General features: G+C 38.6%; 1 protein-coding gene across 1 annotated transcript in view; it reads left to right on the top strand.

Annotated features, from left to right (window-relative positions):
• The window catches only part of LOC123763905 (cytosolic phospholipase A2), a 40,262-nt gene that overhangs the window by 884 nt on the left and 14,033 nt on the right, over positions 1-25,345 (top strand). Inside the window, exons 2-12 of the mRNA XM_069330163.1 lie at positions 12,467-12,491; positions 14,519-14,603; positions 15,286-15,432; positions 15,963-16,116; positions 16,745-16,877; positions 18,632-18,768; positions 20,524-20,740; positions 21,409-21,522; positions 22,293-22,431; positions 23,588-23,695; positions 24,696-25,152. Of these exons, the coding sequence (XP_069186264.1) occupies positions 12,467-12,491; positions 14,519-14,603; positions 15,286-15,432; positions 15,963-16,116; positions 16,745-16,877; positions 18,632-18,768; positions 20,524-20,740; positions 21,409-21,522; positions 22,293-22,431; positions 23,588-23,695; positions 24,696-25,152 (1,716 nt within the window). The remainder of the gene's footprint in view (positions 1-12,466; positions 12,492-14,518; positions 14,604-15,285; positions 15,433-15,962; positions 16,117-16,744; positions 16,878-18,631; positions 18,769-20,523; positions 20,741-21,408; positions 21,523-22,292; positions 22,432-23,587; positions 23,696-24,695; positions 25,153-25,345) is intronic.

Here is a 25,345-nt window from a genome sequence, read left to right as displayed (position 1 = left end):
GAATATGTTTGGAGAGTGCGGCCGGCCTACTTCCTCACAGTCACTCCAGCCTCCTGAAATGGTAGTACCTTTAGTAACCATGTGTTCGATCGTGCCAAGATGTAGTAATGGAGCCCCAGAAAGCCACTTTTGTGTACTATTTTTATAGTCTGGAAAAATAAAGCTAGAAACCAAACATAAATATTCCTAGGCCAATTATAGCACATATACCATATTAGGCGTGTATTAGGCCTTGGATTGCTAGGCTACGTTACGTTAAGGTTTATTAAAAACATAAATATGAAAGGTTATTCTGTTTAGGCAAATTCAGTACTACAAAGGTCAACTTTCTGATAGTTCATCACGACATGTTTGCAGTATCAACCACATAGTTACCATAAGTAATTTTATTTTAGACGGCCGGGCTGGCCAGGTAGGCCAGAGCGACGTTTACAGCGAGGCACAGCAGGACGATCAGACGCAGAATGTAAATGGAGACGCAAATGCCCCACAGATGTGCCAGAAAGAATCTCGGCTTAATTAAGTGAAACAGATTAGACAGGGAAATTGGAGAAGCTAACTCAGTACAGTTTTAAATGTAATTATGTAAGAAATAATTAGTAAATAGTAATTGTATTAAAAGTCTGATGATTAAAAGGCGGGCTAAAAAACTGACACTCAACCTGTAAGCACATCTAGGCAGGCACACATGTAACAAGGAAGTGAGGGAGTCTGCGTGTATGATAATTTGTATGTAGGCGCACGCGCGCACACACACACACACACACACACACACACCTTCGCAAATAGAGTGGTAGACGGTTGGAACAAGTTAGGTGAGAAGGTGGTGGAGGCCAAGACCGTCAGTAGTTTCAAAGCGTTATATGACAAAGAGTGCTGGGAAGACGGGACACCACGAGCGTAGCTCTCATCCTGTAACTACACTTAGGTAATTACACTTAGGTAATTACACACACACACACACACACACACACACACACACACACACACACACACACACACACACACACACACACACACACACACACAGGGCAGACAAGGCTGGGAAACACAGCAAGGGAGTACAGATGGAAGTATCCAAGAGAGCCACAGAGACATTTACAAAAGAATGTTTTCAGTGTCAGAGTAGTTAAGAATTGGGATACATTAGGCGGGAATGTGGTGGAGGGTGACTTCCAACCCGTCCTCCTAAGGTTTTCCAACATCAAGAAACTGTCTTATTAAAGTTCCCTTAGCCCAACCTACCAGAGGACCCAAAACAGAAAACGGGTCAGTGTGTTAATTTCGGGAGTCGCTACCATTTTCTAGTACGACAATTTTTGGCCTTAGGTGAAGTATACGTCGAAATGCGACGTGCTATTAGGAGGAACGGCTGGGACTTCATTCAGTTTCAGATGTAGATAGACGGAGCACAGTAAGCACAGACCTCGCCTCCCACAGTCTTGCCTGGCGCATGAACTTATCTTTACCTGAATTAACTTGAGGGCCACTATCTCTAGTGGCTTCGATGGGAACAGGAAGTCAGCAGCTTGTCAGAGGTCTTTCCTTCATCTTCCTTCAAACACTATGGTATTGTAGTGTCTTTATTATTATTATTATTATTATTATTATTATTATTATTATTATTATTATTATTAGCAGTACCCAGCCACAGCAACCTTCCCTGTCCTCCAGTCCTCCCCCACCATTCCCCACTCCACCGTTCCCTCTTCCTTCCCACCATGTCCCACTCCCCTGTCCCTTTGTCCTCCCCAGCATTCTCCATTCCGCATCCCCTTGTTCCCACCATCCAAAACCCCCCGTCCTCTCGTACTTCCCCACTATGACCCCCTCCCTTGTCCCCTCGTCTTCCCCACCAACTCACACTTCCGTCCCATCGTCCTCCCCACCATTCCCCACTCCCTCGTCCGATGCCTTCCCAAATGGTTTGATGTTCCCATCAGAAAATTGGGAAAATCAAGTGATCTGATGTTCCCATCACTGAAAAATAAGAAAAACAGTTAAAAAATGAAATGAAAATATGAAAAATAAAAATAAAATAAACTATACTCATGAAATGAAGGGTATGGTAAACAACACAGCTCAATTCCAACGCAATTCACACAAAATAATTATATCAAAATGAAAATAAATCAAAATCTATGAAAATTCAATTAATCAATACAATCAGAAACATTGAAATGGAATTGTAACATATTTAGTATAGCATATATGTTGCTCTTACATGCAACAGATGGCGCTGTTTTTCAAGAAAAGCATAGTTTTATCTGTCACAGATTGATTGATTGATGAAGATTAAGCCACCTTAGAGGTGGCTTAATCTTCATCAGACAGATGAAGATGTCCTGGTGAACTTGGAGGTCAATATTCATACTGCTTTTACTGCGAAGACCTCTGTTGTTGCCGTAATTTTTGACCTGGAAAAGGCTTACGACACCACTTGGCGGTATCATAGTCTATCTCAGCTTAATTCTTTTTGCCTTCGTGGTTGTCTCCCTCTCTTTCTCCGCAGCTTCCTCTCTTGTCGTTCCTTTCGGGTGCGCCTGGGTACCGCTCTCTCTCCCTCTTTTCAGCAATACGAAGGTGTGCCCCAGGGTAGTGTTCTGAGCACTACTCTTTTTTCTGGTTGCCCTCAATGGTCTTCTTTCCTCTCTTCCTTCTGGTGTCTTCTCCGCTCTCTATGTCGATGATCTTACCCTTTGCTGTCAGGGTGATGATTCGCCTCTCCTTCAATGTCGGCTTCAACTTGCGATTGGTGCCGTGTCATCTTGGGCCACCAATCATGGCTTCAAGTTTTCTACTACTAAGACTTGTGCCATGACTTTTACTCGGAAACGGGTCGTTCTTCGTTCCTCTTTGTCACTTTATGGTCATCCCCTTGAGTACAAAGATTCCGCGAAGCTTTTGGGGTTATTCTTTGATACTCGTTTGTCTTGGTCTCCCCATATCTCTTACCTCCGTGTTGAGAGCTCTAAGGCCCTTACCCTCCTTCGGATATTGTCCCATACTTCTTGGGGGGCGGATAGGCGCACTCTCCTCGCTTTACATTCCTCTCTCATCCTGTCTAAGCTCGATTATGGTTGCCCTGCTTACACTTCTGCTTCTCCGTCTACTCTTTGCCGTCTTGATGCTTTGCACCATACTGGTTGCGCCTCAGTTCTGGTGCCTTTCGTTTGACTCCCGTCCTCAGCTTGTATGTTGACTCTGACTTTTTATCTCTCCAGGACCGCCGTGATCACTTCTGTCTTCGCTATCTTGCGTGGTCCTTACAACATCCTTCCTCTCGCCTCTGTCGTGCTTTAACATTTACCCCTCCTGCGGTTCCTGTTCCTCTTCCCCACCTCCCTCTTTCTGTCCGGTTATCTCGCTTACAGGATTCTCTTTCTGTTCGTATTTCTAATATTTCTCCTCGTGTTGTTCCTTCTTTGCCCCCATGGAGAGTCCCCCTTCCGTAGTTTTGTACATCCTTGACCCACATCATTAAAGCTTTTACCCCTCTTACGGTTCTAAAACGCCTTTTCCTTGAGCACTTTTCTTCTCACTCCCGCTCCGTTTCCATCTTCACCGATGGGTCTAAGTCTGCGGACGGTGTTGGCTACTCTGTTGTTTTTCCTGATTGCACTTATATGTGTCGCTTACCTCCGGAGACTAGCATCTTTACAGCGGAGCTTTATGCTATTCTCTATGCTCTTTGTCTCCTGCTTTCTCGTTGTCAATCTTCCTTTGTAGTTGTTGTTGACTCTCGTAGTGCCCTCATGGCTCTCGGGTCCTTTAATCCGGTTCATCCAGTAGTTGTCGAGATCCAGCATTGGCTGTTTCTTGTTCACAGTAAATTTAAGTCGATTGAGTTTTGTTGAGTTCCCAGCCATATTGGTGTCTCTTCAAATGAGTGTGCGAATGCTGCCGCCAGAGAAGCTGTCCCCTCTTGTCCCATCTCTCGTAAAGGTATTCCTTATTCCGACTTTTACCTGGTTATCCGTTCCTCCGTCCTTACCCGTTGGCAGGCTTCTTGGTCATCTGTTACTGGTAACAAACTACGTACTCTTAAAAGTTGTGTGTCCTCGTGGCCGTCCTCCTGCCACCGTAATCGGCGATGGGAAACGACTCTGGCCAGGTTGCTTATTGGCCATACTCGCTTAACTCATGGTCACTTGATGGAGCGCCACCCTGCTCCATATTGTTCTAATTGCATTGTCCCTCTTACGGTCCTGCATATCCTTGTTGAATGTCCTAACTTCCGGGACGAGCGTGTGTCTTGTTTTCTGACCGTCTTGTCTCTTGATCGTATTCTTGGTGACTCGGATACTTTTGATATCATTCACCTTATGCGTTTCTGTTCTCGTATTGGCATCCTTGGTGATATTTAGCGCCCTCTGATTACCCCGCACATTTGATGGTGCTACATAGCCTTCCCGGTTTGGTGCCTTCTTTTGATAATTACTTACTTACGAAATGAACTGTATGGTAAACAACACAGCTCAATTCCAACACAATGTCACACAAAATAATTCAATAAAAAATAAAATAAATCGAAATCTATAAAAAATAAAATTTATCAATCGGAAACATCGGAAGGGAATTCGTGACATATTTAGTATAGTGTGCATGTTGCTATTATGTGCAACAGATGGCGCTGTTTTTCAAAAACGCATGTTTTTACCTGTCACAGGGGTGGCATCTATATAGTAGGTATATATAAAGACGCGCCTATTCGAATACAGCGTTGTGTCAAAATTTCAAAGCAATCGGTAAAAAGGTTTCGAAGATTTCCCTCACATGAAAAACACAATTTTTCAGAAAAAGCATGTTATTTTTTACCGTCACAGACGTGACATCTATATAGTATATATATATAAACCTGCTCTGATGCGAATGGAACGTTGTGTAAAAATTTCAAAGCAATCAGTGAAGAACTTTCGGAGATTAGCGGTTATGCACAAACGAACATTTCCATTTTTATTTATATAGATTCTTATTATTATACAGGAATCTTGCAAATGTCCCACTAAAACATAAAAGGGAATAGAAGCCTTATTCTTGGAATTATCGAACAACCAGTTTAAGTCGGTAAACTCTTAGCCTGGATACACATGGCAACACTTAATTACCCTCAATCTAATTACATTCCTAGTATGGCTCTCACAGAAATATATCAAAATTATCAGTTTTTTCTTTCAACATCTTAATACAATCTTAATATGTTCGTCGAAAGGAAGGCGGTATACATTATATATCTGGATTTTAAGAAAGTATTTGATAAAGTTCTTCTTCGAAGACAGTCTTATTAATTAAAAGAGAAGAAATAGCCTAAGATATTCTATTATTTTGAGATGTATTTCATTACCTCAATATACGTACTTGAGCTTATCGAATTAAATCCCACTGTATATGCACTAAGCTGATTGCAAAAATTATTATTTAGATGAAACATTGTATAGCTCTGAATGGAAATTTGTCTGGTAAGATACATAAAAAAGTGAGGTGCCTCAGGGAATGGTCTTTGGACCAGTTTTGTTCTTGATTTTCATAACACTGATTTGACTGTTCTGTGTCACAGGAATTCTCATTATCTGCCGATGAAGACCTGACCAAATGTAAACTGTGTCAACAAAATTATTCGCACACCCTCCGACACTATGTGATGGAGTGCGAAAAGATACGTGAATTTAGAGACAATTCTATAACCAATGTTCCAGCGATGTGTAAATATTTCATTCAAAATGATCTGCTACCAGAAATTTTAGCCAAATATCCCCAGTTTGCTAACTGTAGGTAGTAACTAAGTGATTGTAACCTATCCACCGCTGCCCACTCAATGGGGGACGGTGTGCAGGACAAACATATCAATTGTGACACTAGCTCTCCACATATGTCAGTTGCTTAATTTAGAAATTGTACTTGTGGTCGATCTCGAACCCATTGTTGATGTGACGACTTATATTGAATTTTGTAACTAGCTCATCAAGATTGTAACTTGCTTATCTAAATGAACTGTGGAGGTTCAGTCCCTGAGCCCATTATGTGCCTCTAACCCTTTCCACTACCGCCCACAAGATGGGTATGGGGTGCATAATAAATGAACTAATCTAACTAAACAGTGACACAAACTGTGTTAAATAATGACATTGAATATGCTGTACTATATTTAAATTTGATGATAAACAAGGAAGCAAAGCAAACACCAACAGAGCGACAGATTATATGTCGACTTAAATAGATGAATTTAAGTGGTGGTCGGGTGGTTGCTGCTTTAACGAGCTTAGCCTAACGACAAGTTGCTAGCTTTTTCTATTTGTGTTTCAGATATGTAGAACTTTACATTTATCAGCGATTTACTGAGGTATTTTATGTATTGTGTATACAAATACTGTAGTTTTCTCATGTATAAATTAATATTATTATATATAAGAGTTCAATGTATAATTAGGTATAGGTTAGATTTAAGTGTTTAGGTTCTGTTTACGATTATTTATATTTGAGGTGCGTGGGTGAAGCATTTACAGAGCTGCGATTCGATGAGAGGTCGCCAGTGAAAACCTGCAGTTTATTTATTTATTTATGTATTTATTTATTTATTAATTTATTCATTTTATTTATTTATATGCAAGAAGGTACAGTGGGGGTTAAGAGAGTACATAGTAATGATGATTTTACACTCTTGTAAAGCCACTAGCACGCATAGCGTTTCGGGATAGTCCTTAATATAACAGATACTTTTAAGTAGATAATTTCTAGTAAAATTGAAAAAAAAAATTTACAGGTACATTGTAAGAAATTTTAACACAATAAACAAAGATTAGATTAATACATAATAATAACAATACACTATAATGACAAGGATTATTAAGGTACATAAGGGTAAAATATCAGGGTTATCAGTTGGTTCATTGTAACACAATTTGAGGATCATTTCAAGGAATAATGCAGTTGAATATGCACTCAATATAACAACCATGATATCAGATGATATCAAAGATTACAATGGTAAAGTTATATGGCTTATAGGTACATATATTGGGGTATTGGGTAGCACTAGATAAGTGCGAGTTAAGCACTAGGTAGGAAATTATGATGAAAGTAGGTACTTTTTGTTTTTGTTTTTGAATAAGGCAAAAGTTGGACAGCTTTTCAATTCGTTAAGGAGTGAGTTCTATAGACTGGGTCTCTTTATTTGCATAAAGTGTGTACACAGATTAAGTTTGACTCTGGGGATATCAAAGAGATATTTATGTCTGGTGTGGTGATTATGTGTTCTATTACAACTGTCCAGGAAGAGTTTCAGAACAGGGTTTGTACTTAAGAAAAAGGTTTTGTAAATGTAATTGGGACAAGAGAATGTGTGGAGTGAATTTATGTTTAGCATGTTTAGGAATTTAAACAGGGAAGCTGTGTGTTGTCTGAAAGCAAAGTTTGTTAGTGTTCTGGTAGCTGGGTGATGATGGGCTTGAGGTAGTTTGCAGAGGTTGAACCTAATGCACAGATACCATAAGATAGGGATAAGTGCATAATATAGTGAGAGAGAGCAGAGTAAGGTACATAATGTCTGATTTTAGAGAGTATACCAACTGTTTTAGAGACTTTCTTAGTTATGTAAAATAAAATAAAAAAATAAAATGTTTATTTAGGTAAGGTACATACATACAATAAATTTTTACAAAGATTGTTTAACTTATAGGTAGAGCTAGTACATACAATGCCTAAAGCCACTATTACGCAAAGCGTTTCGGGCATGATAAACTTAAATGACAAGCTTAATACTAATTGAGCATAATGATTAGAATGAAAACAAGAAATGAAAACAAAGATGAAAAAGCAGCACAAATACAATTAAGTCGACAAACAGCGCTCTTTAAAGAAAAACAGACATTGGTTGACAATAGAAGGGTAAGGTAGGTTACAGGGAATTTATTAGGTATAGCTTCGTTTTTAACTTAAACTGGTTGAGAGAGGTACAGTCTTTAACATGGTTGGGAAGGTCATTCCACATTCTGGGCCCCTTGATTTGTAGAGCATTTCTAGTTTGATTAAGTCGTACTCTAGGAATATCAAAACTGTATTGAATATGTTGTGTTGAATATGGGTGCTGAAGTCGAGTCTCTTGTCTAAGTACAGGCCAAGGAACTTTCCATCATTTTTATTGCTGATGTTAACATTGTCTATCTGAAGCTGAATTGCATTTGTTGATTTGCTTCCAAATAAGATGTAGTAGGTCTTTTCTATGTTTAGTGTGAGTTTGTTGGATGACATTTCGAGTTCGAACGTCATCTGTTATGAGTGGCGTGTAAACCTGTTTTCACTCGTAAACAGACACTCGTAACAAGGTTTAAAGTGCATTTGGCCTTTGTTGATGACGACGGATTTGATTTGAATGTTGCCGCCGAAGGCGGCTAGTTTATTGTGCACCCCATACTCATCCTGTGAGCGGTAGCACAAAAGCACTACAGAGGGCACAAAAGGTCTTTATCAGACCTCATCTTAGATTATTACATAAACAATTTCATCTATCCTTCACACCTTATAGTTACAATGATGACGACGGGTTGTTGTCCCTTCCGGGAATCGAATCCTGGATTATGTAGGATTTAGCTTGTATATCGAGAACGAAGCTAAATACCTCGATATGTGTGTGCTGGGAACACAAGTTAGGAAATAAAGTTACAGACCTGTGCATGAAGTTATCAATGAATATTATAGAAGAAAACTCTAAAAAAAATATAGCATTGGTTGGACAGAGTGGTTGGAGATATAATAGGAGTTGGCCCCCACCCCACTGACCGGACACCATTATCCGGCTCCTGCTGACCCGACACCTCCCAGGGCTCCATCTGACTGGACACCACTATACGCTCCCTCATTACCCCTTACCCCCCCCACCCCCCACCCCCACCCCAACACCACCAGAGCCCCGTCAATCATCCACACACACACACAGAACAGTTAGTGCATTTGTTTATTATGCACCCCATACCCATCCCGTGGGCGGTGGTGGAAAGGGTTACAGAGGCACAATGGGTTCAGAAACTGAACCCCATAGTTTATTTAACTAAGCAAGTAACAACCTTGTGAAGCCAGGTACACAGTTTTTAATACACACATACATATATACATACATACACAAATGTATATACATATATTAAGTAATTTTATATCACAAGTGGTTCAAGAAGTGGACCGCAACTGTCTCTAAACAAGGTATTATACGTCCCAGGATGGACCAGGATTCATCAAGCACTTGTGACCACTTACGAAACCTGTACATCTTCCTTCTGTCATGAAGACTTAGTCTACATTTTTAACAATTATGAACTCCGGAGCACTACGAGGTTATCTATAGCAACAACAGTCTTGTGGTAAAGTTTACAAACTGGTAAACTGTGTAATAAATACAGACTAAACCGTCATGATCGAGGATATACAGGTTTCGTAAATAGACACGTAATACTTGATGAATAGTGGCCTTGCCAGCAGGTCCCTAACACCTCAAGGAGGAAAATACTGCAGGGAGGGTAAGGGGGTGTGGGGCTATTTAATTGCGACAATATGTATATGTTGCACAACAGTGTGCTGGTGTTGCATAACACAGCTGGCTACGAGCCCCGTGTCCTTGACGGAGTGAGGTCCTAGTTCTTTATGCCTCCCATGCTAGCCCTTATTGTTACCTCTTGCGGTATAATATACCTTTTGTGACATTCGAATTCTTTATCGAATCTGGTTTTAAAGTTGTGGATGTAGGTGGCTTCCACAACTTCTTTCCGGTCATTCCAAGTGTTGACCACTCACCACTCGAGCAGAGTATGAGTCTCTCCTTATGTTTCTTTGACTCATTTACGTTTCCAGCTTACATTTATGTCATTTCGTCCCACCTTTTCGGTGAGGGTACCAGTGTCACTTATGCGTGTACCATGCAGGGTGTTGGTGAGACTATTTAAAATGAGTCAAGCGGAGGATTTAGAGGAGCAGAACTTTGTCTCGACCACCATCATAAAGTGTGTGAGAGAGAGATTTATACCAACAGTAAAGGAAAACAAATGAGGGAATATAATAACCCATAGTTTAATAGACAGTGTCAGGAAGCAAAAATGGCCAGCAGGCAGAAGTGGAGGAAGTACAGAAGACAAAGGACAGAGGACAACAGGATCAGATGCAACAGAGCTAGGAACGATTACATTAACATAAGACGAACATCGGAAAGGAAATATGAGAACGATATTGCAATCAAAGCGAAAAGCCACCTAAAGTACTACACAGCCATATAAGAAGAAAAATGTCAGTGAACGACCAAGTAACAAGACTAAGGAAAACAGAAAGGGGCATATACTGAAAGTGACAAGGAAATCTGCGAGGCACTGAATGCCAGCTTCCATGGAGTGTTCACAACCGAGCCTGAGCAGCTCCCATTGTTAGAAGGGATTGCCCTAGATGAAAGACAATCAGATATTGAAGTGACAGCAGAGGAGGTAATGAAACAGTTGACAACACTGGATGCAACTAAAGCGGTTGGACCAGACACAGTATCACCGTAGATACTAAAAGAAGCAGCGCAGGCCCTCAGCGTGCCTCTGGCAATGATCTTTAATGAGTCACTTATGTCGGGAGAATTGCCCAGTTGCTGGAAGAAGGCAAATGTACCGATTTTCAAGAAAGGTGATAGGGAGGAGGCACTTAACTATAGACCTGTATCACTGACAAGCATTCCCTGTAAAATACTTGAAAGAATAATTAGGCTACGACTGGTTGCACACCTGGAGAACGTTAGGTTTGTGAACAAACATCAACATGGGTTCTGGACAGGGAAATCGTGCCTAACAAACCTTTTGGAATTCTATGATAAAATAACGAGGATAAAACAGGACAGAGATGGTTGGGCAGACTGTATATTTCTGGACTGCCAAAAAGCCTTTGATACAGTACCGCAAATGAGACTGCTGTTCAAACTCGAGAGGCAGGCGGGGGTGGGAGGAAAGGCCCTAGCATGGATAAGGAACTACCTAACAGGAAAGAGCCGAAGAGTTACGGTAAGGGGCGAGAAGTCGGACTGGCGAACAGTAAGGAGTGGAGTACCTCAAGGATCGGTGCTGGGACCAATTCTATATCTAATATATGTTAACGACATGTTTACAGGAGTAGAGTCCTACATGTCGATGTTCGTGGATGACGCAAAGTTGATGAGAAGAGTTGTGACAGATGAAGATTGCAGGATCCTCCAAGAGGACCTGAACAGGTTGCAGAGATGGTCAGAGAATTGGCTACTGGAGTTCAACACGAGCAAATGTAAAGTTATGGAAATGGGACTAGGTGATAGGAGACCAAAGGGACAGTACACAATGAAGGGGAACTGCCTATCTGTGACGATGCGAGAGACCTGGGCGTGGACGTAACACCTAATCTATCTCCTGAAGCACATATAAATAGGATAACGATAGCAGCATACTCTACACTGGCAAAAGTTAGAACATCATTCAGAGACCTAAGTAAGAAGGCATTTAGAGCGCTTTACACTGCCTACGTGAGGCCAGTCTTAGAGTATGCTGCCTCATCATGGAGTCCTCATCTGAAGAAGCATATAAGGAAACTGGAAAAGGTTCAGAGGTTTGCAACGAGACTCGTCCCAGAGCTACGAGGGATGGGGTATGAGGAGCGTCTGAAGGAACTGTGCCTTACGACACTAGAAAAAAGAAGGGAGAGGGGGGACATGATAGGAACGTATAAAATCCTCAGGGGGATTGACAGAGTGGACAGAAACGAAATGTTCACACGGAATAGTAACAGAACGAGGGGACATGGGTGGAAACTGGAAACTCAGATGAGTCACAGAGATGTTAGGAAGTTTTCTTTTAGCGTGAGAGTAGTGGAAAAATGGAATGCACTTAAGGAGCAGGTTGTGGAAGCAAATGCTATTCATAACAACATAGCTTCATTCTCAGACAACGTAAGGAATCTTATCATAAATAACAATCTCAACAAAAATCACATCATTCTGGGAGGTGATTTCAATATTGACCTGGGTCTTCAAAACAACCCTCAAGTTTATTTTATTTATTTATTTATATATATATAAGAAGGTACATTGGGTTTGTGAGAATACATTGGATAGTACAGGTTCAGTAATGCATGCAGTTATAACATGACACAGTTATAACTGGTTCAGTAATAACATGACACAGTTATAACTGGTTCAATAATAACATGACACAGTTATAACTGGTTCAGTAATAACATGACACAGTTATAACTGGTTCAGTAATAACATGACACAGTTATAACTGGTTCATTAATAATATGGCATAGTGATACCTGGCACAGTGATAACTTCCATCACTCGCCAGTCCATACGCATAACAGCTTAAATGAGCACCTATGTATTTTAGAATGCAATTACTGAGACAGGTATTAAATAAATATTAACTCATTGTAATTTGTCTAGATTATGCAACACACTATATTTATTGCTTCATTTTTGTTTCAGACAAGACCCGTTCCAAGTTTTTGAAGTAAGTATGAATCTATTTTTGGTTCAATGTATATTAAGATTCATTTCTCGTCGTTGAATTAGTTTATGTTTTTGACCATGCAGAATACTTATTTTTGTTGCAAAATGTGTTGACCGCAGACATTTTAAAGCTATGAATACAATGTTCTCAACGGTGTATACAGCAACATTGTTCCTCCCCTGTGGGAACGGCATTCCTTTACTTTGCTTTTACAGGTGAACGACATTACCATACTTTCAAATTAATAAAAATTTACAAATCTGTAATGTCAAGACAATTTAATTCCCACTCCTAGAAGACATATAAGAGAATTTTGCTTCCATCATAGCCTCTCAATGCCCATTAGGGCATTGAGATTTTGCGTCATTGCCCCATTATTTAATAAAAAAATACCCCGAATTCTGATACAAACCCACAATTGTGTTGTGTACTCCATGTGATGTGGGGTGTAAAGAGTGAGTCTAGTGGATAACTTAAATCCAATCATAGTGTCACCTCGGTGTATAAGGTGTTAGCTTATTTATTAAATTAGTCATTTATCGCCATTAGCTATTGTTAAGGATTATGCGTCTGCTATGTGCGGTCTAGTATTATGGAGAAGGGTCAGCAATTAGAATTAAGATGTATCTCAAGTATTGGAGATCATAAAGGCCCGGCCCCCAATAAGATTTAAACAGTGTTAACTACTTGGCTACAAGACAATGTCAGCCTAGAGGTAGATCACTGATCTCCTACACAGGAAGAATGGATACTCCTTTAAAACTAACTTATTTATTAAACCCTCTTAACAACCCCCCATATACATTCACACCAATAACAATAATTACTTTAGCTAACTATCTTACGTTAAAAGCCTTGGTCCACATAAGCAGGATACAAGGTTTTACAAAGAGCACAAGCTAGTGTAAAATCTACCAGGCAAGGGACACTAGCAAAGACTCTAGGTAGCTTACTGGTACTACTGGAGCCCACGTGGTTCCACTGGGATCCCCCTTAGAGTAACTTAGCAATATAAACACTAGTGATCACCTAATTAATTAATACGCATTAATACTCTACACATTAATGCCAGAAACGAGGATACAGCACAGTACTTATCTTGGTAAACTAGACACAGAAATAGGTAAGGGAGAGAAGCAGGAGGAAGGGGAGAAGGTTGTTTACACCACGACGCCACCCAGAGAGGGAAGATCGTCTCCAGTTGCTTCCTCCAGCTGACTCGCTGCCGGCCGACTACTCAGCTAATCGTACAGCAGCCCTATATCCAAGTTTACTCAGATCTACTTTACTAATACTTTCTAATAATTTGTAAACATAGTTGATGCCTATTTTATTAATTTATAATCAACCACAAGCTCAGTCTTTAAATGCTCTGTGAGAAACAAGATTCGTCTTATGTTTGGCAAGGGAGATACGAACAAACACACATCGGCAAGCGTCCCAAATAATATAATGTAGTTTATTTAGCTCAATTTGACCTCTGGTTTCCACTGATGAACCCAGGGTCGTAACAGCTATAATGATGGATCGTATTGGTTGTTATATAATAACACTGGAAATGTTTGATCTTCATCCCTAGAATATATCCTAATATTCAGTGCATATGGACGCAAAATATTCGTTTATGGGCTCGCTACCCTTCGCCCCTTTGCAGCCTAATAACATTTTCTAAATTAGTTTGCACGATTAATTATTTAGTACTATAGCACTAATTATTAACCGCTGGCCGTATGCAGTGTGTTAGCATATTGTACCATATTAATAACATTCTATGTTATTGACATTTTCATTGATGGTCTTTTATAATTTATTGATATCTTAACTCGTAGAGTTGGGTATGAACTACTCACCTGACACCTGACTGAATGAGGAGCCAGGTGTGTATTAATAACACTTGACAGTTTACCTCGGAAGGAGGAACCGGGTACACATTTGTAAACTATCACTGGTAAACTTGTCGGGAGTCAGATGTACAAATGAAATATTTAATAAATTACCTGTATTTTTATCACGTGGTGTTCACCCAGGTGGAACATGAGGCGTGTTTGGACTTTGAGATCAAGGTTGAACGAGGAGAGTGTATCACCAAAGGCAGCACACTACAAGACATCAGTAAGTATAATTTGCGATGAATGTGAGTCTTGCTTGAGAAACAAAACACTAAAGATTACACTGGTCTACAAGCGTTGACTTGTATAAGCGTATGTTTTAAAGTTATTTTTTGCAAAATGGGAGTGTTTTGCCATTAATTCCATTGGGTTATGCAGCCCATATATATATATGAGGGGAAACTTATGACAACTTGAAGCAGCTTTTGAAGTGCATATAAACTATGTCCAGCATCAGTGGCAGCTCTGCGGCCACTGAAGGTTGTCGCTCTTGTGATGGGTCTTCAGGCTGGGTACACAAAGTACTGCCGTGTTCTTCGTTAGTGAGATATTTGTGCGAGAGCTTCTTCAATGTTATGAAAGACTGCTGTCATTGAAATCAGGGTGAAAAACGTTTAGCATCCGTCATTTGTTGAATCAATCACGATTTTGTTACAAACCATATTAATTATTATATTTGAAATCAGCATGTCAAAATGCATGATAAATAGCTGTTTTCATGTCAGATGCAGAAAACCTTTAAAAAAATTGTTGACCAGTGTTACATTACATGTAAAGGATTACTAATCAGTGTTGTGCCTTTAATAAGTTTAGTTTTTAATAATTAGGTAACAAATCGTTGCTGAGACAAACTAACATGATGTATTTTAAGCTGATTGTCATGTCAGTATTTGTTTTTGTTTTAGTGGACACTCCAGATCCATATGTTATACTCAAGATTCCTGGGAGCTCAAACTCCTCCAAAAGAACCAGTCATGTGGACAACTGCACCAATCCCATCTGGGACGAGTCTTTCCACTTCTACCTCGACCCTTCTAAAGAACACAACTTAAGTATTTTATCTTATTTCGCAGCCATTTAACTAAACACAGTAAATATTCATAAATTTTAGTCATGAAAGAATACCTTGTAATTCTTAAATCATGTGAATGTTAATTTGTCTTGTGGCTTCAACTTCATTGTTTCTTAATTATTAAACATAATTCATACATTTTTGTTCTTGTGCGTAAATTTTTCAGAGTATCTAAACATTTTCAAAATACATTATTATTACTATTGTGGAAAATACAGTATGTATTTACCTAAATTTACCCGAGGGACACAATCTCTGTAGTGGCATCGATGAGGACAGGAGGCCGCCGGCTTGTCAAAGGTCCCGCACTTGTCCCGATGATTTTATTAAACTGGATCTTAAATTCTAGCAATGCTTTGGCATTGGGGCTTCAGCGAGTAAGGGTTACATGGATTCATATAACCCTATGAAACCCTATGGAAAAGCATCTATTTTCTGTCCAACATTGTGGCTTGTTGAGCTTGAAATCAAATAAATGACCGAATATATTTGTAATTTCTTCTTTTGCAGAGGTGGTATTAATGGATGCCAACTACACCATAGATGAATCTTTGGGTGAGGACACTTTCTGTGTCAATGAGTTAACTAATGATATTCCCACTGAACACACTTTTGTCTTCCCCGGTGGCTCTAAAATTCACACACTTCTTAAGCTACAGAAAAAGTAAGTTAAAATTGATTTTAATGTGGGAGGTAACTCATAATAGTTGTACTGTTATGCCCTCAGTTTATTTAATGTTGAAAATTTCACCGAATTAAAAATTCTAGAAAACACGGTGCAACATTTTTAAGGTCGCCATTTACTTTAAGTTCCCCCCCCGCCCCCCTCCCCCCCCCGCCCCCCCCCCGCCCCCCCCCGCCCCCCCCCGCCCCTCCCCGTATGGGTTTATTAGAAATTGTTCGTGTTTGACTAATCTCTTTCATTCCTTTAATCATTTTTTTTACATCTTCGACGAAAGCATGGTTGTATTCATTACATATCTGGATGTTCAGAGCATATAATAAAGTTCCTCATCGAAGACAACTTCGTAAAATAAAAGTAAATGGTATAGACTGTCTGTGAGATTTTTCTATATATTGATATGCAACCTTGGCGAGAGTTATGGTCATACAACTGAGGTGCGATGTTCAGAGACACTATAACTATCGCTGCGGGTCTTCGCGTCCCTGTGCTCAGGTTTAATAGGTAAGACTTACCATGAGTAACAGGAGTGAGAAGTCGTCTGTACCTGTACTTACTTGTATGAAGAAATGTGTTACTAGTCTTAAATATAAATGTTATATCTTTGCAGTAAAACGCCGGACCTGCGCTTCTCTCTTGCGTTGTGTCAGCAAGAAAAAGACTTTCTCCAGATCCGTCGAAGGAAAGTCTTCGTGGCGATGAAGAAGTTATTGGCCGACAAAGCACCAGATACAGACAAACAGGTAACGTTCAAACTACTATATGTACAAATATATAAAAGATGAGAACAATTCTGGAAATAGCGCCTGTGAGGACAGCCTCGTCGTTGGTGAGCTTGACCTTACCGTTGACCCTGGTAAGTCTAGTACATTTCCTACCCCATCCTGGGAAATAAGGTCATTTGTCATAAGTATTATAAGACTCAGGGTGACAAAGTACTCACAGAAGCACTTATCATGAAGCAAAAAACAAATGAATCTGAACATTGGGAGAGAAAATTCCAAACAGATTCTCATTAAATTATGAATTGCACCAAAATATTGCTTGCACTAATTTACGAATATAAATAGTATTGAGTAGTCCCGAGTGATTATAAAATAAAATGTTATTTAAATTTGTATAATTTATGCCTATATGGATTCAAAATTGCTTATTCGATCAGCAATGCTAAAAGGTTTGCAGTTTATTAGTTCCATTTTGCTTTATGTTTTATTTTAAACATAGTTGTATGTGTTACATTCTTCAGCACAGAAGACGTGTAATACCACGTAGCAACAACTAGCAGAATGTAAAGTTAAATCTACAAAGAAATAACAAAATATTATTCAACAATCAAGATATATTGTATCTTAATTATTCCAACATGTGCCAGAACAAGTAATATTATCCGTCTAGTAAACACTAATTATTGTCACCTCTAACGACACTACGAAAGGCAAATGACACAAAGAAATAACATTTGCAAGAGACGGACAAAATGGTATATAAATAATCTCCCAAGCCTACTAAGACCATCAACACATCAATCCTCACAAGTATATCTGGGAGACGCTGTTTGATAAAGATTACTTCCTCTGTCTGTGCCTAGCAGAGGCTTCCAGGCCAATGGAACAGGCATCCACAAAACACTGATTCTCAAACCATGTCAGTTAGGCCTCGACTGTTCTCTGTCTTTTGGAAATCTGCTTCGATTTACTAACGGGACATTCTCCTCCACATTCCAATTCGGTGATGAGATGAGGGACAAGGTGCCATCGTAGGTGTTCTGGCACCACCACCAAGTCAGCAGTGAGAGCTTACAACAGTGGGTCTTGAACAACACTAGCACTCACAGGGCTCTATTGGTTAAATTCATTTCTAATATCATCTACCATATCACAAAGTGCCAGCGAGTCACTTGCTCTTTCACTGGTCTAAATGGTGCACGGCAGAATAGGGAGAGGTTCAGCCTGTGGTGCCACGTTTTACCCATTTAAACATAAATAATATTAAAGATAATATATATTTTTAAATACATTATTTTCTAGTATAGTATGCACAATAATTAGGCCGTATTTGTATCTCTGAGCTGAAACGTATAATTAGGCAAGCAGGCCTATGGTGGCTAAAGCCCTTTTTTTACATCTTTAACACTCTAAATGTCTTGTAAATGAATAGAACAAAATAGTATTCAATAAGTTTCAAGAACAGTTCCTTCGCCTAATACAAATAAACTGTATACAAGTGTTATAGGAAAGGTGCAGTTCCAGCTCACAAGAAAATTTAACTAAAATAAGTGATGTATAAACAAATCAAATGCATTGTGACTGAATGAAATACTGTGTAACTAAATATTTGGAGACTAATATTTTGATACACGTAGTGTATATAACGGATCATTAAACTTCACTAGTCCACTGGACACAATGTCTCCTCCAAAGCATATACTCGTGTTTTAGGGAAGATGTGTGTTGCACAGGTACTAATCCTGCTGCTCCACGTGTATGTATCGTTGCAGGTTCCCATTATTGGTGTTCTCGGGTCTGGTGGAGGGTTCAGGGCCATGACGTGTCTCAGTGGTGCAGTGAAGGCCCTTCACGAGTCTGGCATCCTTGACTGTGTTACTTACATCGCTGGGCTCTCTGGCTCCACCTGGTAAGCTCTTACCCAGACGAGTAAAACTTATTAAGAGTAATTTAAATAGAGGTACTACATTAAAGTTTCCATTGATGGTTTAAATATATATATATATATATATATATATGTCGTACCTAGTAGCCAGAACGCACTTGTCAGCCTACTATGCAAGGCCCGATTTGCCTAATAAGCCAAGTTTTCATGAATTAATATATTTTCTCTAATTTTTTTCTTATGAAATGATAAAGCTACTCATTTCATCATATATGAGGTCAATTTTTTTTATTGGAGTTAAAATTAACGTAGATATATGACCGAACCTAACCAACCTTACCTAACCTATCTTTATAGGTTAGGTTAGGTAGCAGAAAAAGTTAGGTTAGGTTAGGTTAGGTAGGTTAGGTAGTCGAAAAACAATTAATTCATGAAAAATTGGCTTATTAGGCAAATCGGGCCTTGCATAGTAGGCTGACAAGTGCGTTCTGGCTACTAGGTACGACATATATATATATGTGTGTGTGTTTGTGTGTGTGTGTGTGTATATCACGAAAATAAACACGTGATTAAAAATGTGACAATGTCAGACCACGGAGGAAAAATGAAACAGAAATTTCCTTAAGTACTTTCGTATATTAATGTATTGTATTATGTATTGTATTAATATACGAAAGTACTTAAGGAAATTTCTGTTTCATTTTTCCTCCGTGGTCTGACATTGTCATATATATATATATATATATATATATATATATATATATATATATATATATATATATATATATATATATATATATATGTCGTACCTAGTAGCCAGAACGCACTTCTCGGCCTACTATGCAAGGCCCGATTTGCCTAATAAGCCAAGTTTTCCTGAATTATTATATTTTCTCATTTTTTTTTCTTATGAGATGATAAAGCTACCCATTTCATTATGTATGAGGTCAATATTTTTTTATTGGAGTTAAAATTAACGTAGATATATGACCAAACCTAACCAACCCTACCTAACCTAACCTAACCTATCTTATTAGGTTAGGTTAGGTAGCCGAAAAAGTTAGGTTAGGTTTGGTTAGGTAGTCGAAAAACAATTAATTCATGAAAACTTGGCTTATTAGGCAAATCGGGCCTTGCATAGTAGGCAGAGAAGTGCGTTCTGGCTATTAGGTACGACATATGTATATATATATATATATATATATATATATATATATATATATATATATATATATATATATATATATATATATATGCGAACAAGCCTGAATGGTCCCCAGGACAATATGCAACTGAAAATATATATATATATATATATATATATATATATATATATATATATATATATATATATATATATATATATATATATATATGCAATTGACGATCACAAAACACTGATCATTTTATGCGGAAAATCCACAGAGAAATATGAAATGAGGTGAACGTTTCGGCTTTGTTAAAGCCTTTGTCAACACCAGACTGACTAAGGAGAAGGGAGAAGGGGGAGGATATATAGGCCGACACCTGACCAACCCATCCCTAGGGTTGGTCAGGTGTAATTAACCAAAAACAGGTATAGCTTAGAATGGTCAAAGAGGATTAAGCGGTCAGAAAATAAGGATGAAAAATGGGTGACAGATCTGGGGTGCTCGGGTCGACCCCGGGCACCGCCGGGTGTCCCACCTAGTGTGTATATATATAGCAAAAGACTTGTGGTTATTGAGAAGTGCATGTGAACCTTAAATGTTAATATTCAGCAGTGTGTATCTTTACCAGGTACATCTCCACTCTCTATGCACATGATTCATTCCCCAATGTACCGCACGTACAAGTCCAGAAAGAACTTGAGGGGTCTGTGACGGAAGGGTGGAAGCGCCACCTGATGCGGACGCCACAGTATGTAGCTAGTATGGTTGCCAAGTACAAGCAGGGGCAACCTGTGTCCTTGACGGATTTCTTTGGTCATCTTCTTGGAGACGTTCTTCTCAAAGAGGTAATTAAATATATTGTTAATGCTTTTGTTCGTATATTCTCTTGTCATTTAACCTAAAATGTTGTCTGTGTAATATATCACATATTACTTCGTACTTTTTGCACTACTAATAGCAACTAAATCTTAGCAATTAAATTGAATCAGGAAGCGAGGAGAAAATTTATGTAAGGAAAAAGATGGTCGAGTTTGATATAAAGTTATCAATAATTAAGGACCTTGTAGCGTTTGTGACGCATGGTAGTGGGAGCAGGAGCAGTCTGGATCGCCAATTCACATCACCGGAGAAGGGCTTCCGTCTCTTACCGGTATAAAACACCATGCTGGGAGTAGGGTCTGACCGTCTAGAGTGAAGTGCAGAACAAGAATCAGGTGATCAATGATCAGATCGATGATTGCTTCTCAATGATTGCTTCTCTGTGCAGCGTCTCCTTCATGATCGGTGCTTATGTTACTTTCCCCTTTTTTGTTTTAGTTGATGAAGCTAGTCGTCTCCCATTTTAAGATTTTATGTAGTAGCTCACTTTAGTTAGGCCATATGTTGTGTAGGAATATTAATATTTGTGTTTATTACAATTATAATACCTCAGTTTAGAAATATAATTGTGTACGTACAGTAATTAAACATTATTGTACAATAATAGTAATACATAAACACATTTCTATTTCAGCAAAAAAACAAGAAATTATCTGAATCGCAGAAGATTCTTGCTGAAGGGATCGTACCAATGCCTCTGTATGCCGGTCTTCACGCCAAGAATAAAGTGTCCTGTCGTTCCTTTTCAGTAAGTAATGGAATAGTATCCTTCTCGTAACTGGGAGCGGTTAAATCATTCACAGATGCTTGGTCCACCGGCCATTTTATAATTGTTAAACTACATATATCGTTTGCCTAGGCTGCATTTGGTTATGCCAGGTTCGGTTCGGATTGGTTAGATTAGGCAAGTTTTAATGGAAGCAAAATGCGTTGGCAAACCTTCTATATAAAGTTACATGTATCCCTCATATATGACTACCCTAGAAGAGTCCGGGCTGATCATCGTAAAGCTGCTACTGTCTGGTTTTTATTATTTATTTATTTATTTATTTATTTATTTATGTATTTATACAAGAAGGTACATTGGGATTGTGAGGATACATAGCATAGTAATAACATTCTTGTAAAGCCACTAGTACGCGCAGCGTTTCGGGCAGGTCCTTAATCTAAGAAATTTATAAGTAGGTAAATACTTGCAAAATTCATAAAAATAATAAAAGTTACAAAGCATGAAAAATATAAAAGATGAGAGAAAAATTATAATTGAAAGAATGATAATGATTTATAATTTTAGTTTTAATTATGAGTCCTCGTAAAAGTTTATATGGCCTTAAAACAACTGCTAAGCTGTAATTTTGCATATATCTATGGGATATTATAAGTTTGTAAACTGTTATAGATCTATTCCATAAAAGTCAATATTCCTCTGATATTAAATTACGTTGTCTTAATATATCTACTGGAATTAAATTTTCGTGTCAGAAATATGAACTTAATGATCATATTAATATTTTTCAGGAATGGATAGAATTCTCTCCATATGAGATAGGCATTGCTAAGTACGGTACTTTCATGAAGACACAAGATTTCGGAAGTAAATTCATAGTAGGGAAAAAAATTAAGACTTTCGAAGAATTTCCTCTCCACTTTCTTCAAGGTGAGACCATGCTTCAGAATGAAACCTTAAATACTACATAAAAGCATCCAAAGTAATGTAGCAGAATATTTACTTTCATCTCGCCTTCAAGCAACACTGAAGTATCACGTACAGATTACTTACTTATATCTTGCTTAAAAGTAGCACAATTATGCAACACATGGAATATTTGCCTCCATCTTACCTACTAGCCAACAAAATCTTCAGACCAGTTCAGTAATCCACATTCTTTTCATACATTCTTGACTCTTGGTAATATTTAGCAGTGATTAATATTCTTTGCTATTGCCAAAACATGTGAATTATTTGTGCCAAGACGAAACATATGCATCTCAATAGTATACTGACCTGCAGAATAAGTCTTCGTCACACTCTAACATTAATGATTTTTAAAGTATCAACAGAGTATTCTGTGCTTTTATTTCTTTGTTGATATTGATAATTACATCATATCAACCTGTCCTCTGGGAGGAAATACGCTCATGGGAATGGATTCAGAACGACTACATAATTAGTGCTACTAGCTACTCTATATCCATGATTAAGTTAGGTTAAGGTTACTTTAGTTTTAGGTTTGATTAGATTATATTTCTTGTTTGGTTATGCTAATACAATGAATTATTGATGTGAAATACGGAATTCGAAAACTATTTCAGTGTACCCAAAAATATAATTTACAGAAAACCGTTTTTAAAGAAACCGTTTTCAGCATACATTTTTTATATTTTAAACTAATGATTTATATTACAATAAAATTAAAAAAAATCAAATTCAAATGTTTATTCAGGTAAAGTACATACATACAAGGTGTGATACAAATATTGATAAATTTATTGATAGAGCTAGTACATACAATGCCTAAAGCCACTATTACGCAAAGCGTTTCGGGCAGAAACGCTTTGCGTTTCTATTTAACACACACACAATAAAGTTATATCTTGAGAATAATCTATTTAGGACAAAGGTTCACTTCCCAGTTTACTTGTAGACTATTACTGGAACCATAATGTTTTTTCAGACCATCTGGATAACTATCGAGGTGGTTTGAGGGTTTGAGGTGGGGGGGGGGGTGGTTCTCAAGGTAGTGGATTTGGTCTAAGGCCGGGCTCATAAGGTACAGTGTTATGAGTAAGTAGTAAGAAGAGCAACATTTCAGGAGTGTGGGGCAGCGCCTTCACAATACTCATCAAGAGGCTGGTGATGGAAGGGGGGAAGAAGGACATTGTGCAGATCATGAGAGATGTTCAGAAGGACGAAATGGAAAGTAAGTACTGAGGCATTTTCCTCCATAATATATACACCCAATGACTTAAGTTTTGCTTAGGCTTATGAAAATATGATGCAAAGGCACCACTAAAGATGAAAGTTCAGCTGGATATAGTTTGCGAAATATCTGCTCTTGTTGTAGAACAAAACCTTTGATATCGTATAGTATTGGGAACATTGTCTCCTGCTCACTGGCGAATCGAAGACGAGTCTCTTGATTGGCCAGTGATCAGGAGACAGCCAATCTTCAGAAAGCTGGACAAGTGTTTAACTTGTCTACTTATTATCGACATGTGTTTGGGTCTTAAATTATAATAAGGCTCATCTACTGTACAAGGGCCACCTAGACCCAAATTTTGTATACGTTTCCTTCTCAATTGCCTTCTGACCAGCAATCATTCCTGTTCAAACTGTTCCTTGGGCATAACTCTATAGGGTGAAAAGGCGCCTGCCTACAAGGATATATATTCTCAGATAGATAAAACCCGTTTCTTGGTGTATATACACCGAGTTTGTTTTAGTCCTGGACTATGTTACGGACTAAAGTATTCTTTCTGGTTGGTCAGTAAGCTGCTGTTGTTGCCTTAATAACCTTCCATAGGTAGATAGGTGTTAAGACCAATACCAAACCAAACCAAGCATGGTAAGGAAGGAGTCCCTGTTGGAAAATGTGCTTGTGTGAATAACTCTTGAATTTGGAATTCCCGCCAATGCAGTGGGTAGTTCTGCACATGCGCAACGCATTGTCACGGTGTAAAAATGTTCCTCTCAACAAAAAGTGTAAGCGTCAATGCAATAAATATCTCGAGTACATTCAGTGATTGAAAATATGTCTGTGGCTCTGGTTTATTATGCAATCTAAATAACCTTTGTGTCAATATTACATATAAAATGTTGCATATTGTAATAATAATACTAATGTATGAATATAGACTAGTTGCACTATTAGATACTGGTTCAAATGCAGTTGTGTGTGGCTCATTAAGGTTTACTTTCAGAACAAAGATGTGACACACACAGTTCCGGAGAGAGCTCAGACTCGGACGACGAGGAATATATTGACGGTAAGGATGATAGAGAATCTGAAGAGTCTTATGGAGAAACTTCCAATCCTCATAAACCAAAGGAAAACATATCTCTTCCGCAAGAGAGCACTCCAAAGACACAAGCTACAGAAGATTCCGTCGATTCTGATGGAAAACCTAGAGTTATGACTGGATTGGGTTTAAAACAACGGAATAAAAAGATTTCTCTTGGATTTTTAGAGTTTCCGGGGAGGACGATTTCCGGAGTGAAAAAAAAAATGAGCACAGCCAGCGATCCAGGAATTACGACAGAGTCTGAAACAAGTCCCAACTCGAGCTTAAGGCACCAGAGCGACACTGAAGGCTCCCAGTCACCAACCCTTGAAAACTGTAACAATGCACCCGGAGTTAAATATTTTGCAAATAGAAGGCAAGTACTTAACATGTACTGTTATAACGAATTATACCATCTGTGGAATACCATAGACAACTGTTATCTCTGGTACACTCTACTGATACTGTTATCTCTGGTACATTCTACTGATACTGTTATCTCTGGTACACTACTGACACTGTTATCTCTGATACACTACTGACACTGTTATCTCTGATACACTCTACTG

The sequence above is a fragment of the Procambarus clarkii genome, chromosome 23, assembly GCF_040958095.1.
Source record: "Procambarus clarkii isolate CNS0578487 chromosome 23, FALCON_Pclarkii_2.0, whole genome shotgun sequence".
In the NCBI taxonomy this organism is placed as follows: domain Eukaryota; kingdom Metazoa; phylum Arthropoda; class Malacostraca; order Decapoda; family Cambaridae; genus Procambarus; species Procambarus clarkii.
The sequence above is the reverse complement of the archived record's forward strand: the minus strand, read 5'-3'. Positions and strand labels throughout refer to the sequence as shown.